The 18,490-nt window shown below is 42.3% G+C and overlaps 4 protein-coding genes across 4 annotated transcripts; 1 reads left to right on the forward strand and 3 right to left on the reverse strand.

Annotated features, from left to right (window-relative positions):
• Positions 1–409: 409 nt before the first annotated feature.
• LOC306788634 (guanine nucleotide-binding protein G(I)/G(S)/G(O) subunit gamma-8-like) lies at positions 410–1,267 on the reverse strand. The gene is made up of 2 exons (XM_079284221.1): positions 1,052–1,267; positions 410–549 (listed from the first exon to the last, which is right to left on the reverse strand). The coding sequence occupies exons 1-2, from the start codon at positions 1,178–1,180 to the stop codon at positions 421–423; spliced, it is 258 nt and encodes an 85-aa protein (XP_079140347.1). The 5' UTR covers positions 1,181–1,267; the 3' UTR covers positions 410–420.
• Positions 1,268–1,427: 160 nt separating this feature from the next.
• Positions 1,428–5,551, reverse strand: LOC306788530 (transmembrane protein 45B-like). The gene is made up of 6 exons (XM_079284087.1): positions 5,455–5,551; positions 4,074–4,271; positions 3,771–3,983; positions 3,490–3,674; positions 3,091–3,233; positions 1,428–1,762 (listed from the first exon to the last, which is right to left on the reverse strand). Exons 2-6 carry the CDS (start codon positions 4,261–4,263, stop codon positions 1,651–1,653), a joined length of 843 nt encoding a protein of 280 aa, XP_079140213.1. The 5' UTR covers positions 4,264–4,271; positions 5,455–5,551; the 3' UTR covers positions 1,428–1,650.
• Positions 5,552–6,136: 585 nt separating this feature from the next.
• On the reverse strand, positions 6,137–6,851 carry LOC306788635 (guanine nucleotide-binding protein G(I)/G(S)/G(O) subunit gamma-8-like; the record flags this gene model as incomplete). Its single annotated transcript, XM_079284222.1, has 2 exons — positions 6,763–6,851; positions 6,137–6,265 (listed from the first exon to the last, which is right to left on the reverse strand). The coding sequence occupies exons 1-2, from the start codon at positions 6,844–6,846 to the stop codon at positions 6,137–6,139; spliced, it is 213 nt and encodes a 70-aa protein (XP_079140348.1). The 5' UTR covers positions 6,847–6,851.
• Positions 6,852–10,020: 3,169 nt separating this feature from the next.
• LOC306787992 (bromodomain-containing protein 8-like) lies at positions 10,021–18,197 on the forward strand (the record flags this gene model as incomplete). The annotated part of the gene is made up of 15 exons (XM_079283321.1): positions 10,021–10,039; positions 10,462–10,558; positions 10,996–11,065; positions 11,190–11,239; positions 11,392–11,514; positions 11,832–11,896; positions 12,157–12,299; positions 13,251–13,442; positions 14,734–14,824; positions 15,164–15,313; positions 15,870–16,030; positions 17,034–17,302; positions 17,428–17,520; positions 17,632–17,700; positions 17,903–18,197. The coding sequence occupies 15 exons, from the start codon at positions 10,021–10,023 to the stop codon at positions 18,195–18,197; spliced, it is 1,887 nt and encodes a 628-aa protein (XP_079139447.1).
• Between the last annotated feature and the right edge of the window lie 293 nt (positions 18,198–18,490).

Raw genomic sequence — 18,490 nt, forward strand, 5'->3', positions numbered from 1 at the left:
AGAGAATCTTCAACACGTCCATGTCAAGTTATTGTGGACTAGAGTATGTTTTTCATGCTGTTAAAATATGATGCAGAGCAAACTGTGTGCAACTTTATTTTGCCTTTAAATATCTTAAAATGAGTCAGTCTTCAGCAGAAAAGACAGAATGAGAACTAAACCGTTGACTTAATATATAAACTCCGATACAATCTGGGTGCAGCAGGAGACACAGCAGTGCCGGCCTGTCTCAATGAACTTTGGACCCACTTTTGTTCAAATCTTTATTGTCATCATTGTCAAATGATCATTCCTCAGGTAAAGTTAGTCACCAAAGAGCTGCTGTAATTACAAAAAAATGATTCTATAAAATGAAAGTTCTCTCGTTGTTTGTCATTACAGCTGAAATTAAAAATAGCTAAGACATTTATCTTGTGGGGGTTATAGTATTTCACAGAATAATTTCTTCTCTCGAAACGGGTTCTCAGAGGAAAGTACTGGTGTCACCAGGGGGTCCTCTTTGGCATGAGCTTCACAGTAGGCCATCAGATCAGCTGCTGCTTTGGATATCTGTAAAAAAATAAAAGGGTGTGTGTGTGTGTGTGTGTGTGTGTGTGTGTGTGTGTGTGTGTGTGTGTGTGTGTGTGTGTGTGTGTGTGTGTGTGTGTGTGTGTGTGTGTGTGTGTGTGTGTGTGTGTGTGTGTGTGTCGAAAATTGGAGGGGAAGAGGATAAAAAAAATTCTATTATTCCTTATTTTTTATTTTTTTTTAGCATTGATTATACATTAAAATAAAACGTTTTTCCTGCATCAATCAAAACAGTGAAAAATGACATCAGAAAATTTTATTTAATTGTTAAAAAAAAAGGTTGTCAATTAGGTGAACTGCGAAAAATTCAAGATTCGAAGTCAACGTTCATTTAAATATCCATGAAATCGAATCTCTTTTGAGACGAAAGTGAGAAGAGCATTTGCATTCACTCATTCATAATAAAACATGCTGCCACAATTAACAACCGAAAGCCATTTCTTAACTTGTCCATCATCATTACTTACAGAATGTGCTGACTCACCATCATCCTCTCTATGTTGACCTCCAGTTTCAGTTGTTCCACCGTCTTTCGAGCATCTGCAATCTTGGCCATGTTGTTGGACATCCTGCCCCTTTCCAACTGAAAGTCAGTCAGCCTGGAGCAAACCATCAATGTTGACTCATCAGACAAGAAATAACCATCAATGTTGACTCATCAGGCAAGAAATAACCATCAATGTTGACTCATCAGGCAAGAAATATTCATATGCATCACCGATAAAAAATAAAATAAAAGTGGAATAAACTAAATCCAAACATGAGACACTTCTAAAGTGCAAACACAGTTGATGAAGGTGTGCCATGCTTAGAGTCAGTTTCAATTTGCTTGTTATTTCTGCTCCCTGGGTCTCAGCTGCAAGTGGCACAGGGAGGGTCTCAGAGGAGGAGGGCTTGGGAGGGAGGGGAGGCAGAGCAGCCTCCCCAGGGGAGGGCATCCGCTAGCTGCCACGCATTTAGGTTTATATTGTGTTTTCCGAAAGACTTAAACAGACCATAATAACAAATCATATTTAAAAAAAAAAATCTAAAGTACTTTGTACAAACTGCAGACTTGGTCTTCAAAGAACCATAAACATGCATTCACTCTTCTTCTGACTCTTCGAGCAAAGCCTTCTGGGAGCTTGATTTGGAGGATGTGTTTCTCATTCCAATCTCGATGTCCTGCCCTCTTCCTGAGAATCGCTTCACTGTGCTGTTGGAACAAGAAAACAAAGGCTTCAGCTCATGCATGGACAACATAAAGATGTTTATGTCTCTTGCAGGGCAAGACAAATTTCGAACATGTACTCCAAGAAAACTGAACCTAAGTCCTCGGTTTTGACCACTAATGGTGCTGCAGAGCCCTTTTTAATCTTTTGTGTTCATATCATGTTGTACCAGCATGTGTACAAGCAAGCAGAATAATGTACAATACGAGAGTAATGCGATACACATTTCTGCTGGCTGCCGAGGGCGGTAAAAACAAGAGTAACGCACCAACGACAAAGAAGAACCTGATGTTCACAATACAGGTTTCAAAAGAAGCAAATATCCGTAAGGCCCAGCAAATATTTGTCATTGGCCGCGTTAAGCCGCCCTTAAGGATACTGCTCACTGTGGTGAGATGTTGAATGTAAACAAAGCCTTGTTGACTTTATAAACTTCAGCGTACCTTTTTAAAATGCAGGTTCAGGGACCAGAATAAAACTCTACAAGTCCCGCTATTCTCTGCTCAAAGAAAGCTTTTGCTAAAAGTCCTAATGCCTTTGAAGAAATCCTCATCTGTTCCAATTTATTCATCTTAAATATGTTGATAAACAGCACAAGAACACCGCAAAAGCACCCAGAAGGCCTACACCAGAGGTCCCCCAATGTTTTGGAGAGTAGATTTATTCATCCACTCGACGTTTGTTCATTCATGTTTTTACTTTTCAAATACATAAAACTGTCAAATACGTTGTCTTGCCCCAGGAAAGGAGGTTGATATAGCACCATATACTCATGAATGATTTTCTTTTGATTAAATCACCAGCAGCAGTCCAGCAAGTGCGTATCGTTAACGTGACTTCGATGTGCTTTTGCAGCTGGCTGGTGGCTCGGAGGACGTATTGTATAACCCGGGCCATCCTTTCTTACGGCTGATTGTCTCTGCGTTAGCGTGAGACACACAAGCTTGCTTTGCTGCTTCATTCCAACAGTGGTTGGACATGTTTCTTTCACTTGAAACCAATCCAAACCACAATGTCATTCTGAAACCCTTCTGAACCAAGATATGTTGTGATCACCGTCAGTTTCTCTGCACATTGAGTCATAAGAACACAACATACAGAGTAAAGTGTTTGACATGTACTGCTCTGTCATGTAAGTGTCATGAACGTGGATAAAGTACACCGCATGAATTCACTTGTACTTCATTTAGTTGCTTCCAAATGCATATTATGATGTTTACTCTGTTCTGCTGAAACCTTCAGCTACGGAACATTCAGTAACTACTGATTTGAGCTGTAAAGGTTGCCTGTAGGTAAAGGGTGAAATACTTACAACCAAACCACCGAGGAGAGGCAGGCGACTAAGAGCAGGGCCACGACTAAATGCCAGCAGAAGCACATTGTGATGAACATGATGTTGTCGTGCTGTGTCAGGTCCCATTCCGGGCCACGCAGTGGGAAAAGCACAAATGAAATCTGAAATGATAAACAGTGTGATGAAGGAGACAACTACCTGTGATGTTCAGCAAGATATTCTTATCAATTTTACTGCTGTTCACAAAAACTGTGTTTGTAAAGGAAACAGGTCTGTGATCAGTGATAGGCAACACTTTCTCAAGCTAGATTAAACTAGTATGGTTCTGGAAACCGAAAGCTGAAGAAAACAATGTTCATGGGCGTTCAAAACATTCCACACAATACGGCATTCTCAGCTCCGCGTTATGCAAATCACCTGGTAGAACCAGGAGCCCTGCAGGATGAACAGGCATGCCCTGAACAGCTCCAAAATAATGTTGTCTCTTATGAACACCTCCAGCATGGTGCTGGCCGATCCGCTGAACACGGCAACGAGCAGCAGGGAGTGGATGTGAGCGTCCAGAGGGGGACGACTGTGCAGGTGGTAGTAGAACAGAAACCCTGGATGATTGTCAAATACAAAAGAAAGAATAACTCAAATACACACCAGGGGAACATAGTTGGGATGCAAAGGAAACATGCTGAACTAAAACTTGCCTTCAACAAACAGAGCCAAGGAGAGAGCGAGGCGGTCCACACCAGCTGGCACCAGTTTGGATGCAGTACTGGCAACCAGAGCTATTCCAGCGATCCCAAAGAACAGATACATCGTGCCATGCTGCCAGTTCATCAGCTTGACCCATGACCTGTTCTCTGTGTCGTAGAGGTGGGCGTGCGGCCCATCCACCACAAACTGTTCAATCATCATACCTGGAACGGGACAACATCGGGCAAATGAGGTGAGGGAAGAACAGGTTTCGGGAGTTTGCAGTGTGCAGAGGATGGAGGGGGAAAACTGACCAACAAATGAAGCAAAGATTAGACATCCTCCCTCCGTGTAGTCCAGGGTTCGAAATAAAGGCGACATAATGCGTCGTCCTTTGGGCTGACTGGTCCTCCAGTAGTGTTGCAGAATGTGTTTTATTGTTAGCCAACACCCGAACAACAGGAAAAAAGAGCCAGGAATGGCATGTCCTCCAAAGTTTGCCATTGTTGGGCCTGAAAATGTAAGAAAAACAACTTAGTAGTAAATACAATGCATTTGATGGAAACACAATATTTACCATTGTAGCTCAATGCTCTATTTCCTTTGAACAGAGTCATCGTCGAGGTCAAAGTACGAGCTGGTGGCTTTATTTGACGAGCCGTGTAATGATTACAAGCAATAATGTGACGTAACGACGGAACTAAAAAGAGCAGCTCACCTCAAACACGGGACGGTAGATTGCTTCAACATGAAGGGCTTTTGCAAAGTAAATGTCATATAGTTTCCGAACCATTTCCTGAATACAGCGTAAAAGCCTTGTAATATGAGAGTGAGGTGGAGTTAGTTGTGAGCTAAAACATCAGCCTGGTTGAATATGTAGTATTGTATTCGTGTCATATTAATCTCACGAAATCCCAAGAAGCAATGTGCCATTCAATGGAAACGAGGACACATGGGTAACTTGATGCTTTAGTATATTATCAGGGTAGGTTAATAGAAGATATAGGCTTTGATCCAGACGTGAGCCGCTCATTTGTCTTGCAAACATGAAATTCAAATCGTACAGAGCTGTTTGGGGAATGAACCGGTTGGCTCTCTGTCAAGGTTTTATTTTTTAAAAGCACGAAAGATATTTGTATCTCATTTTGTCAGTACAAAAGTGTGAGAGATAAAATATGAAAAGCTGAGCAATGTGTTTTCTGTGTTGCTCATGTTCCTAGAAATGAAAAATGAGACATATTCCTGCAGCATAGTCACTCTTAAGGTGGCACGTTAGGGCTCTGTTGGTGAATAGATGGGCCTCCTGCGAGAACATTTTTGTTTTCGTTCACTTTCCTGTTCTTTTTGTCGTGCGATGTGTGTTTGTGTGTTTCTTACATGAGGCCCATTGCAATTAAAGGTGACTGTGACGTCTTCTTGGTGTCAGTAGGGTGTGTTTAGCACAGTCATCTGTTCGACAAGTTTTTCTTGAGCAGCCCTGTTTGACTTCATTGTTTTTGTTTCGTTCGTTCTCATCCAATAGATTGAGATAGATTAGACTGTAAAAACAACCTTAACTACAAATATCATCTCCACATAGAATGTTCTTGATGAGCAGAAACTGTCGTAAGCTGAACAGCCCCCTGTACAGATACTGTGTGAAAATGAGCCTTTTCCTATCACACTTAATAAAAGATCATAACAGATTGTACATACCTTATTCTCTGCTGCTAATTCCCAAAGGCTTCAGAAAGGCTTTGCTAATCAGTAAACCTTAGCAGCTGTTGGAGAGACCGCACTCTGTAAGTTCTGTGTAAACTCTGCACACCTAATGCGGCACCTGTATTGACATCATCACATTGATGCCCCGCCCATCATTTGCATAGGTTTCTGTGCCCAAGGGACTTCCTCATGGGAGACAGATATGACATGCAGACGGAAAACAATACTTGACTTAAGATCACGTTGTATATTTGGTATAAAAAGAGAATCTTCAACACGTCCATGTCAAGTTATTGTGGACTAGAGTATGTTTTTCATGCTGTTGAAATATGATGCAGAGCAAACTGTGTGCAACTTTATTTTGCTTTTAAATATCTTAAAATGAGTCAGTCTTCAGCAGAAAAGACAGAATGAGAACTAAACCGTTGACTTAATATATAAACTCCGATACAATCTGGGTGCAGCAGTGCCGGCCTGTCTCAATGAACTTTGGACCCACTTTTGATCAAATCTTTATTGTCATCATTGTCATAGTCAAATGATCATTCCTCAGGTAAAGTTAGTCACCAAAGAGCTGCTGTAATTACAAAAAAATTATTCTATAAAATGAAAGTTCTCTCGTTGTTTGTCATTACAGCTGAAATTAAAAATAGCTAAGACATTTATCTTGTGGGGGTTATAGTATTTCACAGAATAATTTCTTCTCTCGAAACGGGTTCTCAGAGGAAAGTACTGGTGTCACCAGGGGGTCCTCTTTGGCATGAGCTTCACAGTAGGCCATCAGATCAGCTGCTGCTTTGGATATCTGTAAAAAAAATAAAAGGGTGTGTGTGTGTGTTTGTGTGTGTGTGTGTGTGTGTGTGTGTGTGTGTGTGTGTGTGTGTGTGTGTGTGTGTGTGTGTGTGTGTGTGTGTGTGTGTGTGTGTCGAAAATTGGAGGGGAAGAGGATAAAAAAAACATTTTAAATTCTATTATTCCTTATTTTTTTATTTTTTTAGCATTGATTATACACTAAAAGAAAACATTTTTCCTGCATCAATCAAAACAGTAAAAAATGACATCAGTTATGAAAACTTTATTTAATTGTTAAAAAAAAGGTTGTCCGTTAGGTGAACTGCGAAAAATTCAAGATTCGAAGTCAATGTTCATTTAAATATCCATGAAATCGAATCTCTTTTGAGACGAAAGTGAGAAGAGCATTTGCATTCACTCATTCATTATAAAACATGCTGCTACAATTAACAATCTAAAGCCATTTCTTAACTTGTCCAGCATCATTACTTACAGAATGTGCTGACTCACCATCATCCTCTCTATGTTGACCTCCAGTTTCAGTTGTTCCACCGTCTTTCGAGCATCTGCAATCTTGGCCATGTTGTTGGACATCCTGCCCCTTTCCAACTGAAAGTCAGTCAGCCTGGAGCAAACCATCAACGTTGACTCATCAGGCAAGAAATAACCATCAATGTTGACTCATCAGGCAAAAAATATTCATATGCATCACCGATAAAAAAGAAAATAAAAGTGGAATAAACTAAATCCAAACATGAGACACTTCTAAAGTGCAAACACAGTTGATGAAGGTGTGCCATGCTTAGAGTCAGTTTCAATTTGCTTGTTATTTCTGCTCCCTGGGTCTCAGCTGCAAGTGGCACAGGGAGGGTCTCAGAGGAGGAGGGCTTGGGAGGGAGGGGAGGCAGAGCAGCCTCCCCAGGGGAGGGCATCCGCTAGCTGGGCATGTGAATACATGTAAGAGTAAAAAACGTGAACATTAACGAGTTGCTCTTTCAGAATAGTTTTATCCTAAACTGCAGGTGTAGACAGTTGCTGTCAATGTTATTAATCTGCCGCGATTATGATGCTCAGGTTCTGCCACACTTACACAAGAAATCAGCCTTAAATTGCTTTAAGATAGCAGCAAATGAAAAAAGCATCATTACTCAGCAACAAAAGACTCTTTTTTTTTGTCAGTGTCTGCGGGCGTGAAATTAATTTGTCAATTCTATCAATACAAATAGTTTCCACACACTAATACAATTCACACTTCTGAAATATGCTGACAATACCAGCACACACATTTAGAGATATGTGGTCTGATACAAGCTGTTTCCAAGAATCTGTAAAAAACATATCATTTTTTTTTTTCAACATCATAACAATCACAACGCCACTCACCACGAGACCAACAGCGACCGTTGGGCTGCTGAAAGGGAAGTCCGCTTGTTTCCAACTGGGTCCACCGCACCAACTTACAGTAACAAATGAAGTGAGATTAATGGCAAAGATGAGGCTTCACTAGGTTCCCTCCTTCTAATAACTAGCGGTGGTTCTGCCCCCAGGATGAGCTCAGTGCAGCAGTTAAAGGCAACATGTGGTGTGACCTTCATCTCTAGAGGCTCTAGCGCTCGCTCACCTGAGGCGATGGAGGAGCGTGTGCTGCGAGATGGAACATTGCATATTGTTTTCAAAAAGGGATTCGATTTAAATAGCTAATAGTGTATTTAATATAAAGGGATGAGAAAACTGCTTTCTTCATAACACCTGACAGCAACATGAAAAAGCATTTGACTCTGATGGGGAAGCTCTCAGGAGAATACATTGTTTTCCATGACTTTAATTGATTTTCCTATGTGCAATGCACTCTTGGACAAATATCAAATCTCTCACATTTGGATACATGTTTACTGAGTGCAAGTTTATTACGTGACAGTGTTGAATGTTGGAATTCAAAAATGACAGTCCTCCAGAAGTCATCAACATACATTTGTGTTTCACATGCTTTTACAGTGTAACACATCATCTTGCCTTCAGCAAACATGTTCTTTTTGTATGACATGACTTTAGTAGAATATAACCACATTTGACCGGTAAGGGATTCTCTGACAAAGTAACCGGCATTGTAACAGTGTAACAGCAGTAAGGAATGATTCAAGTCATAATGTGTTTGAAGAGGGTCAATTGAATAGCCGAATGCTTTCTTACAACAAATAGGCTACACAAGAGCACTGGATAACATGCAGTATATCCAACACTAAGTTTGCAAGGTGAGTGATTGAGTCTTTGTCTATCGGTGTGAGTTTTTTTCCGACAGCAGGATTATTGGTCTCGTGCCTATCCTCTACCATGCTGCCAGTCCTTCCTGTAGAGCTGACAGTTATTCCACACAGCAGCGGGGGGGCGACGAGGCAGTGCTATGGAGTTAAATGTCAAGTGCCTCATTAACATTTGTTTCCCCTGTAATTGGTCTCTTTCTGTGGAAGATACTGGACCTCATGAGTAGAAGGTGCTCTGTGCTCTTTCACCAAGGGCCCAAAAACACAATTTGCCCAGTGTGTTGTGCTATAAACCAAGCGGGGATGTTCAGATTCTGCGGTCCTACAAACTCTAAAGCCATCCATCCAGTCAGTCCAGCCAGCATGTCTCCTCTCTCGTATGATTCATTTATGACAGACGTCACATCACGGGAGCCATGAAACCTGAGAGGAGGGCGAAGTGTCTGCAAGTACACATGTTTATTTAGTGTTAACATTTAAAGACATCTGTCTTCAGCCAGACTTTATTTCCTTATAAGCAAATATACACAACACCAAAGAAATGCTCTGGTATATCAGTTTAAAAATAGAAATGATCTATTCTGGTATAATTACAGGGAAAAGCAAATACGTCCCTGTTGTTCAGACCATTGACTATTGGCCAATTTACCAGGCAAAGCTTCAATGTGGGACTGCAAATTAGACAAGAACAGGCAACTCTACAGCAGTTGTTCATAACGGGGAGATCCAGCATGCAGTGGCACATATATTGGAATATGTTGATTTGAAGATGATACCCTGCTTGTTTTCTTTCCGTGTCATGCGGGCTGTAAACCAGTTGTTAGTCTGTCTGCTGCTCAAAGTGTGACAGCCTCTCTATGAAAAAAGCCCACAGAACAGCTTTAAAGGTGGTTACTGGAAATATTAAGCTTCTGTTTTTTTTTTATTCTTTTTCAAAATCTTGCATTGAAAAGTCAAGATACGAGTCATAACTGGCAAAGTATCAACACTTACTGGTTCCAGGTTTTTCACTACAGTGGCATCATATAAATGAACCCTCTACATGTTTCGGCTCAAAGATAAATGATTTTGTGCACGTATTATGATCTCTCTTGTTATTCTACAGCAACACGAAAGAAACATCTTTGTATGAAACTCTGGAACAAGTGATTGAGCTACCCTCATTTCGCTCCTGTGGTGGGCGTGTACCAACACTTCCAGAGCCACGATGATAAATAACGTCACAGTAAAGCTACATTTCCTCGCATGGCCGTTTTCTTGGGAAGCACACACTCCGTAGAGACCGACGCGGACTCAAACCCGCTTTGTTTCGACTCCTTACAGAGAGTAGCATTTGAGCTAACGTTAGAAAGAAAGAAAAAAAAAATCGTGGAAGCCTCAACGGAGCCCCGTAACGTAACATGCATTGATGTTGACGTCCGTCATTTGATGCATGTCGCGTGCACTGTCGTGTTCATTGCCGGCCTTCCATCCACCGAGATGTATGGGATGTCGGGATGACAGGAAGATGGCAAACGGGGTTGGAAGTGAGTAACGTCGGCGCATAGAAAACTGTCAATGCATGCTATCCGTTAGCGGAGAGTGCGTGTCCGTGCTGTTGATGTTATCACCGCCAACTTCCTTGCACGGCACCCTCCTGCAGCCTGCACGCAGTCATCGCTGTCATTAGACAGTTGACTGATGGTGGCTCCTGTTACAATCACAAGTGTTATCGATGTGCTTTTTTTTAAATTTTTTTATTTTTTTGCACGCTGATTCCAAAGCAGTTGCGTGCGGACTGCATGGTGGGGCAGGTTTTTTATGCATGGCATAGAAATGAAGCCCAGCTTCAAGAGATTCATTGTAGTGCCCCCACACCAGGCCTGAGAACGACAGCAGGAACGCAGTTAAACATGAACTATATAAAGCACGTATCGTGTTTGTGTCCATTTTTCCTCCACCTCTGCAGAACACAAGCTACTTGTCATCGGACCAACAGAGCCATGGTCTGTGAGGGAGAAGCTGTGTTTGGCCACATCTGTCATGAAGAGTGGGGACCAGAACTGGTATACTGTACTGCTGCTCTATTCTGGCCGCTTTCGCCTCAAACTAGTGCCAATGCTTCTTTGCTGTGTGTCAGTGGTCTGTGACATAGCCATGCATAGACACTTTTCATTTGACCTTTGAAGGTTATGGAGTGTCAATATGGGGGGGGCCCTCAGGTGTGCATGAAGTTATGGTTGCTGTTGTTTTCTCTCACAGTCCAAAGTGATGCAAATGAGATGAACTAACCTTGTCTTTAGCTGCCATACTGTCCATGGTGTTGCACCGCGCATGCTGGCCTTGATTTAGCATACATTTGAATTTACAACTAAAATACTTCCAAAAAAATAGTAATAATAAACAAATTGACTACAATAAAACAAGATAGAAATAGTAGCCTGTTTTTGAATTTTTTGTATTTCGTCTTTGATCATCTTACAACATTTCTTCATCTCAACAGGGTGTCTGTCAGTCGAGCCATCAAACCGTTTGCAGAACCCGGCCGACCACCTGACTGGTTCTCTCAAAAGGTGTGACAAAAATCCGAGCTCGCTCTCCCGCAATGACCAAATTCATGACCTCTGCAGTGCTTTTGCCACATTTTATTTTGTCCTGCCACAAAGCTGTTCTTTCTTCTTCTTTGGCTCGTCACAGCACTGTGCCTCCAAGTACTCTGCGCTCCTGGAGACAACAGAGGCCCCAAAGTGAGTGCCTCAGTGGCTTTTACCTCGAGCCGGCTTTTTTGTAGACTCGCAAGCTAAAATAGATCACGTAGCTTTGTGCTGTTCGACACATGCATTGACAGTCTATGCCAGGAAACAATGTCTTCAACTAACAGTGCATTTGTTGCCTTCAGGCGGAAGCGCGGCGAGAGAGGTGAAGTGGTGGAGACAGTGGAGGATGTGATAGTCCGTAGGCTGACAGCTGACAGGATTGATGCACTAAAAAAGCTGATCAAAGAAACACAGGAGAAGCACAGGTATACAAGTTTCACTTTCAACAGCAAGAAGACATCACTGTCGACGCGAAAGCATCTCAGGAGTTAGGATCAATGAGATTGGTTGATGCTGTCTTCGTAGGAAGCTGAAGAGAGAAGCTGAACTGATTCAAGCAGGACGTCTAGATTCCAGACTAGAAGAGTTATGGGCAGACATTCTGCAGTAAGAAGCAACACGCTTTCTATCTGTCCTGCTTCAACAATCACACAGTACATCTCTTTTTATGTTTGTAAAGCTTGGACATTCGACTCTTGCCTACTAACAAGCAAAATACATATGTGTGTATCTTATGTGTCAGGAAGAAGAAACTGGAGCAGAAGGAAGCAGAGTTGAAAAGAAAAAACACAAATGCTGCTTATCAGGGTATCTCCTTCACTTTTAGTGGGTATTTTTTTTTTTGGGGGGGGGGGGGGGACATGACATCAATGTAGAATTGTATTTTGTAATGTTAATGATTCTCCATAAATATTAAGTCAAATTGTGCAGTTGAAACAGCCTCAGGTTTTTTTTAAATGTACCGTAGAGCCATGCTGCTAGCATGCAAAAGAAGGATAGCCATGGCACATTTGGCTTTTGTGTGACCGATGACGTAATCCTCTCCATGCTGCTCCTCCCTCTTCCAGCCAGACAGGTGGCAAAGTACACATCTAAGCGAGAGCCCGGCGTCACCACACAATCGCCCGCAGGCTGCAGCTCCCCGAGCCACGAGTTCTCACCAGGTGACACGCTCGAGTGTTTGACGCTGGATCTTGCATTGACAAAGAATGTAAGTCACCGTAGGTTCAAAAGCGTTCAAGTGTAATGCTAAACGTACAGTTCATTTAAAGCTCAATCAAAGAAATGGTTCGTTCATACCCAGCTCTGCACCGCTGTCCGTGTTGAACTTTCCCTCGATCTGTCTGTTGTCACCTGTCGGTCTGTCTTGAGTTTGCCGGTCGAGTCGACTCTCATCTTGCATGCTTGTCTTCTATTGTTGTTTAGCTGTGTCTGACTGATTTATATATTTCACATACTCTGCATGCTTTTATGTTTTTGTGCCTCTGACATGGATGTTTTTTAGTGTCTAACAATTGCAGCATAATATTGTCTTTCGTCCATGTTTCTATTTTAACGTATTTTAACGTTATCCCTCATTGTATTTGCTTTGTGTGTGTTGCCTTTGTGTTGCATGTCTTGTTAGTCCTCGACAATGTATAAGAGTCTCCTGAATGATGACACTACATATATTAATATTCTCACTTTTTTCATTGTCATTAAATCTTATATTCTGTTTTTAGGTTTATTTTGTAACATCTGCCTCTTTGGGCTACAGATGAAAAATAGCCTTTTGGCTAACTCTGTCGCATTTACAGAAATGTTTTTTATTGATGTGCACTGTCCCTTATCAAATAAACCAATGAATAAATAAAAAATAATGTTAGTAATCTGTATTTCTCTCAAGAATGCTGAAAACGAATCAGTTTGTGCTGGTTAAAGACAAAATAAATATGATACATATGATATGCTGCGTATTTTTAACTGAAGTAACTTGCCATCACTGCTATAAAGTATAGAAACAGTTAAAATATGACTTTATGATAATAATAAAATAGAATTATATATCACAAAAGAGTGTAATATTTTTGACCATTCCCACACTCAATCCGAGTTGATCAATGAAAGCACGCTTCGATTGGTCTGGAAATATGACGGCACGTTTGTATCTCTCTGTCTCCAGGCTTCAGGATCAGCCAGATTAATGACAATTGCTGAGTCTTCTGGGCCAGGAAGTGATGACATCAGCCCCGGGTCACTTCTGGACGATCTCACCCAAAAGAAGCTCCTGGGCCTGAAAGCCACACCCCCACCATCTCCACTCCTGTCAGAGTTACTGAAGAAAGGCAGTATCTTGACCACAAATTCCAGACTGGTATGTGGAGGGGACTTACTGTGTTATGCCAACAGTGCCAAGCTCTCGAATTAACATGTTCAAGTCTGCAGGGCACTCCATCTTCATCTCATTCTTTGTAGAGTTACTCTGCGTTTGGGAACTATTTACCGGTAATCATTTTCTTTTTTTCCCCCCGTGGTTTTGGAAGTTGTAGTTTGTTTTGCCAGTTGCATGAAGCCTTTCGTCATTTTTTTTTGCAAATGTATTTCATTGTAATGTGTTTTTTTTTTTTAACACAGAGTCTGTTTTCACCTCCGGACATCTCAGTGTCCGTAGATTGGTAAAGTTGGATGGGCTGCTTATGCGAACAACTGTCTTCAGTTACTTCCACTCCTTTTTGAACGATGTTCAGGTGTTGTCTTTGGCGACACAAGTTAATTATTAGTCCTGTTTAAGACCATTGCTGTGTTCTGAATATGTTTTTTGTCCTGTTATTACTTCTATCTGAAGCATTAACAACTTTACTGTTTTTGGGAAACAGTTCCTTCTATCCTTAAAGGTCTCAGAGGCTGTGCAACTGAAACAGTACATTTAGTCAGGAAATCATTTTGTTTTGCTTTCTTGAAATGATTTGACTTGGAAAAAAAATAAAAATATGTGTATCATTTGAGAGTTAACACATCACTAAATATATTTTGCATTTGTTTTTTAATGCTCTCACTGTGTTGGTTTGTGTTAAGTGTCATATCTCTCTGCACTGTAGCTGAAGAGTTCAACGGTTGGTTTCAATGCACCACTGAATGTTTTGCCTCTTAGCTTCTCAGGCGCCTTTTTGCAAACTGGAAACATGCAACCTGCTTTTGCTTCCAGTTTGCTGTCGTTCACTTTTTATTTCTTTTATTTTTTTTTTACCTCCAAGCTTTTTGTCAGATGTCATCAGTGAGTTCCGCATGGCATGACTTCGCACTGCAGCCAAGGAGCTGTCGTTCTTCTGGAATGGTTGCTGGACAGTTACCTCCTGGAATTGTCCAGCTTGTTTTTTTTTCTTTCTCATTTCCATTTTTTTATGAAGCCAACTGTGCTCTTGTGAAATCCCGTTGTGTCAGAATAAGTTGATCCTTTCGTTGCTCTTTGCCTCCTCACATTCCTCCGGGAACATTTCTGCTCTGACATGCAGTGCTGCCTTCAGGGCTCTTTGTATACATATTTGCACAGGGATTCCTATCAAATTCTAGAAATATAAAAAAAATATGTAGTATACTTGATGTGCACTTCATGTACAAGAGAACTGGCAAACTGTTTGACATGCATGTATGCGTTTACATCCCAGATTGGGGAGGGGGACGTGACCACTGCTAATATGACAGGAGCACATGACTTGCAGCTGGCTCCACCTAGCCAACCTCTCACTCAGGCAACAGGTACAGATGCAGTGTTTGATTTGTGTTCGTGATGTTCTTTACACTGATTTTATGTAAAAGTTAAAGAAAAGAACATCTCACAAAATATTTGATTGAAATAAGATTTCATCTAAATCAAGATGATATTTAGTAGAATCCCCTTTGGCACAAAATAGCTACGTAGGAAGCTGATTTATATTTGTTAGCTTTTCTCCTTGACTCCTAAATGGATGTGTGCGTTCCATATAAAAGTGCTACTGTCGAAGCTGTTTGCTCATACGTTGGCTAACTGAAAGCCTCCGCTCCTTTGTCTGCACTCTGCACTTTGTGTGTTCATGTTTATGAACGCTTGCATGGCAGGTGCCCCGATGTTGTCGCGTCTCCTGGAGGCAGGTCCCACCCAGTTTTCTGCCCCGTTAGGTTTCATGGTCAGTGCAGACTCGGCCTCCGGTGCTCCTCTCTCTGCTGCCACTCCTGTGTCTGTTGACTCTACTGCCTCAGCAAATACAGGTCTGTCCGCTTTGACCCAGACCACTCCGAGCTCAATCCACACGCTAAAACCTCCTCGCATCCTTGATGTCATGTTCTTTGTAGCTTGAGAATAATTGAATGTCGGACCTAAGATTGTTAACTGTAGTCATTCAATTGCAAAAGTAGATTTCAGGGTTCATTTATTGTGCAATGTCAGAGCAAAACTGAGATATCACAAGTCTCATTGTATTATCATAATGTGTCATGTACACAATTTTATACATTGGAGGAAAAACATACTTGTCAACAATAACAAAACAAAAAATGTCAACGATACTCAGACCTTTTGTATCTTATGTACTTAATGTATTTTTAACATCTAAAGGTGTCTCAATTTCTTGGTCAAGGTGAACAAAGATAAAAGTAAACAAGCGATTCATTGTGGTTCTTAAATACAAGCAAATGATAAAGCTTGATAAAATGAAATGATAAAGCTTGGTATTCTGTGAAGTAGAATTAGAAAAATCAATGTTTTTGCAAACTGCTCCTGCTGATTTAAAATTGTAGTTGAAAACCGGTTGTTGTTTGTGTGCAGAGGTGGATGTGATGGTGCCGTGTTTGCCCCCCGGATGCCAGCCGATCTCTGCAGGGGATACGGTGGCCGAGCTCAGTGAGGAGGATGTGACTGTGTCCTACATGGTGGATGAGCTGGACCTGAAGACGGTGGGGGACATTATCGCCATCATTGAGGACAAGGTGAAAAGTCCTACACATTTTCACGCCGTTGTTTGTGATAAACAATGCCTGCTTGAGGTTTCAAACGTTATTTTACAATGTGTGTTTTTTTTTGTTTTTTTTTACATTTTGGTCGTCAATCTAGTGAGTTATGACAATAGTTAACTCGCCAACATCACTTCTGAGATTTACCAGACAGGACGCGGCAAACTATGAAACAATGAGTTCAATAGCTCAATTCTTCTTTAAGATCAAGAGTCATATCTCTTCTTCTGCAGACAGATGTGACTGCAGAGGCTTTGGATGCAGCTGCAGTTGAGGCTGCGCTGTCACTGTGCGAGGAGAACGGCCATGCTTTGTCTGGTGCCTGGGAGCCTGGGCCTCTCCAGGCCCATGAGTCTCATCCCGCTGTGCCCACAGGGGTCCAACAGTCCTTGTCTCGTCACAGTAGCCCGGAGAGGAAGACAGAAGTGTTAGAAGTTCAGGGTGGGACTTCAGCTTCACTCTCCTCTCTGTGCAACAGTCAAGATAGCGGTCTGGCAGCATTCCCCAAGGGACCGAGGGGCCTTCCTCACACCTCCTCATCCTCACGCAGCTCAAAGAGTTTGGAGCACTGCCACACTGCCGCACCTCCGCACCCTGAGGCAATGAGAGACTGGAGTGTTGGCGCACCAGAAAAGCCACATTTCATTGGATGTTACTCTAAAATGTGAAAGTGAGAAGTGGGCACAGCAAAGACCTGAAAAACCTCATGGAGGTATGCACACCTATATGCATCAATACTAGTATTACCTTGGTTCAACTATGCATTTTCCTTCTTATTATTCATCTTTACTATCTTTATTATCTTGGCAGACTCAGTATTAGAAGAGAGCCCACTGACAGAAAGGCCCCCCAAGGTATAGCACCCAACGACGACAAAGGGAACATGTTGCTTGTGATGAAATGCAGAGCGCGTAGTTCCACAGTATTCCTGCACTGTAAGCTCTTTTTTGAATCTCGCCATCTTTCTCCGTCTTTGCAGGGGATGAAAGCGGAGGATGGAATAAGTGTTGGGGGAGGAGAGGATGCCTCAGGGAATAAAGTGTACCGGCAGCTCAATGGGCCAGAAGTGTGTGGAGACGAAGAGGCCGATGGGGTGGAGGGATTCTTGTTGGAGCCAGACGGCGAGATGGAGCTCGAGCCTGCGGCCAGCGAGAGTGAGGACGGCTACAGCCTCCACACGGCCTCCTCGTCACTACAGCTCCACATGACGGCGGACTCCATCCCCAGCAGCCCCTCCTCGTCACTGTTGTGAGTGAAACGCAAACTTGCACACTCAGGCAATTTCTTGCTGCGTCATGCTGCAGATCGGGTTCCGCGTGATAATGATGACCTATCTGTTCGTGTGCCTTCCACACATACCGGTTGGTGTGCAGTTCTGTGTGCAGTGAGGACCACGAAGCTCTACAGGCTCACAAGATCTGGAAGAAAGCCATTATGCTGGTGTGGCGTGCAGCGGCCAATCACAGGTCAGATTATGACTCTCAACAGTAACGCTAGCCCCCGATGATCAGCCTCTCAAATATGGAATATGTTGTATCATTTCTGAAACAAATGTAATTTATGTAAATCTGTTGTAGGTATGCAAACGTCTTCCTGCAGCCAGTAACTGATGAAATTGCACCTGGGTACCACAGTATTGTGCAGAGGTAAGCACAGGACATGTCTGCTCTGGTCATATTTTATGCCCATTTTCAATGTTGTGGTGACTTGTCATATTGCTCGTGCAGAGTGAAACATCGTACATCGCACAATAGCAAACTGTTCAGGTACGAAGAAAAGCAACCTTTGCTGGATGGCATTGGATTGTTGGCGCCACTCTAACCCCCTCTTTGCTCTTCACTTCTATAGGCCCATGGACCTTGCCGCCATAAAAAAGAGCATTGAGACCGGTTTGATACGGAACACCGCTGAGTTCCAGAGGGACATCATGCTGATGTTTCAGAATGCGGTCATGTACAACAGCCTGGACCATGACGTGTACCACATGGCTCTGGAGATGCAGCGCGATGTCCTGGAGCAGATCCAGCAGTTTCTGGCCACCCAGCTCATCATGGAGACCTCAGAGTCTGGTATCAGCGCCAAAAGCCTGAGGGGCCGCGAGAGCACACGCAAACAGGACTCTACTGACAAGGTGCTTCACTAGAATTTTGACAAAAGCAGAGAGTACAGAAGAAGAGACAAGGGTGAGACAACAGGCTGAGTAGATGTGCCTGGCATTTTCCAAAGCATGATAATAGTTTTTAGAGTGATATCCTTCCAGGTAGCCATTGGTTTCAAATGCTATCGCAATCAACTTACTGAGACTTAGTAAAAATGTTTTTTTGTCAGAAAGTCAACTTTTGTTTTGTTTCGTGCTAAAATCCACCAATGTCACAAGTTGTTTATTGTTCATCTCATGCCTCTGACTTTCCAGACGTCAGTTAATGAATGCAGTAC

Source organism: Melanostigma gelatinosum, assembly GCF_949748355.1.
Source record: "Melanostigma gelatinosum genome assembly, chromosome: 14".
NCBI classification, from domain to species: Eukaryota; Metazoa; Chordata; class Actinopteri; order Perciformes; family Zoarcidae; genus Melanostigma; species Melanostigma gelatinosum.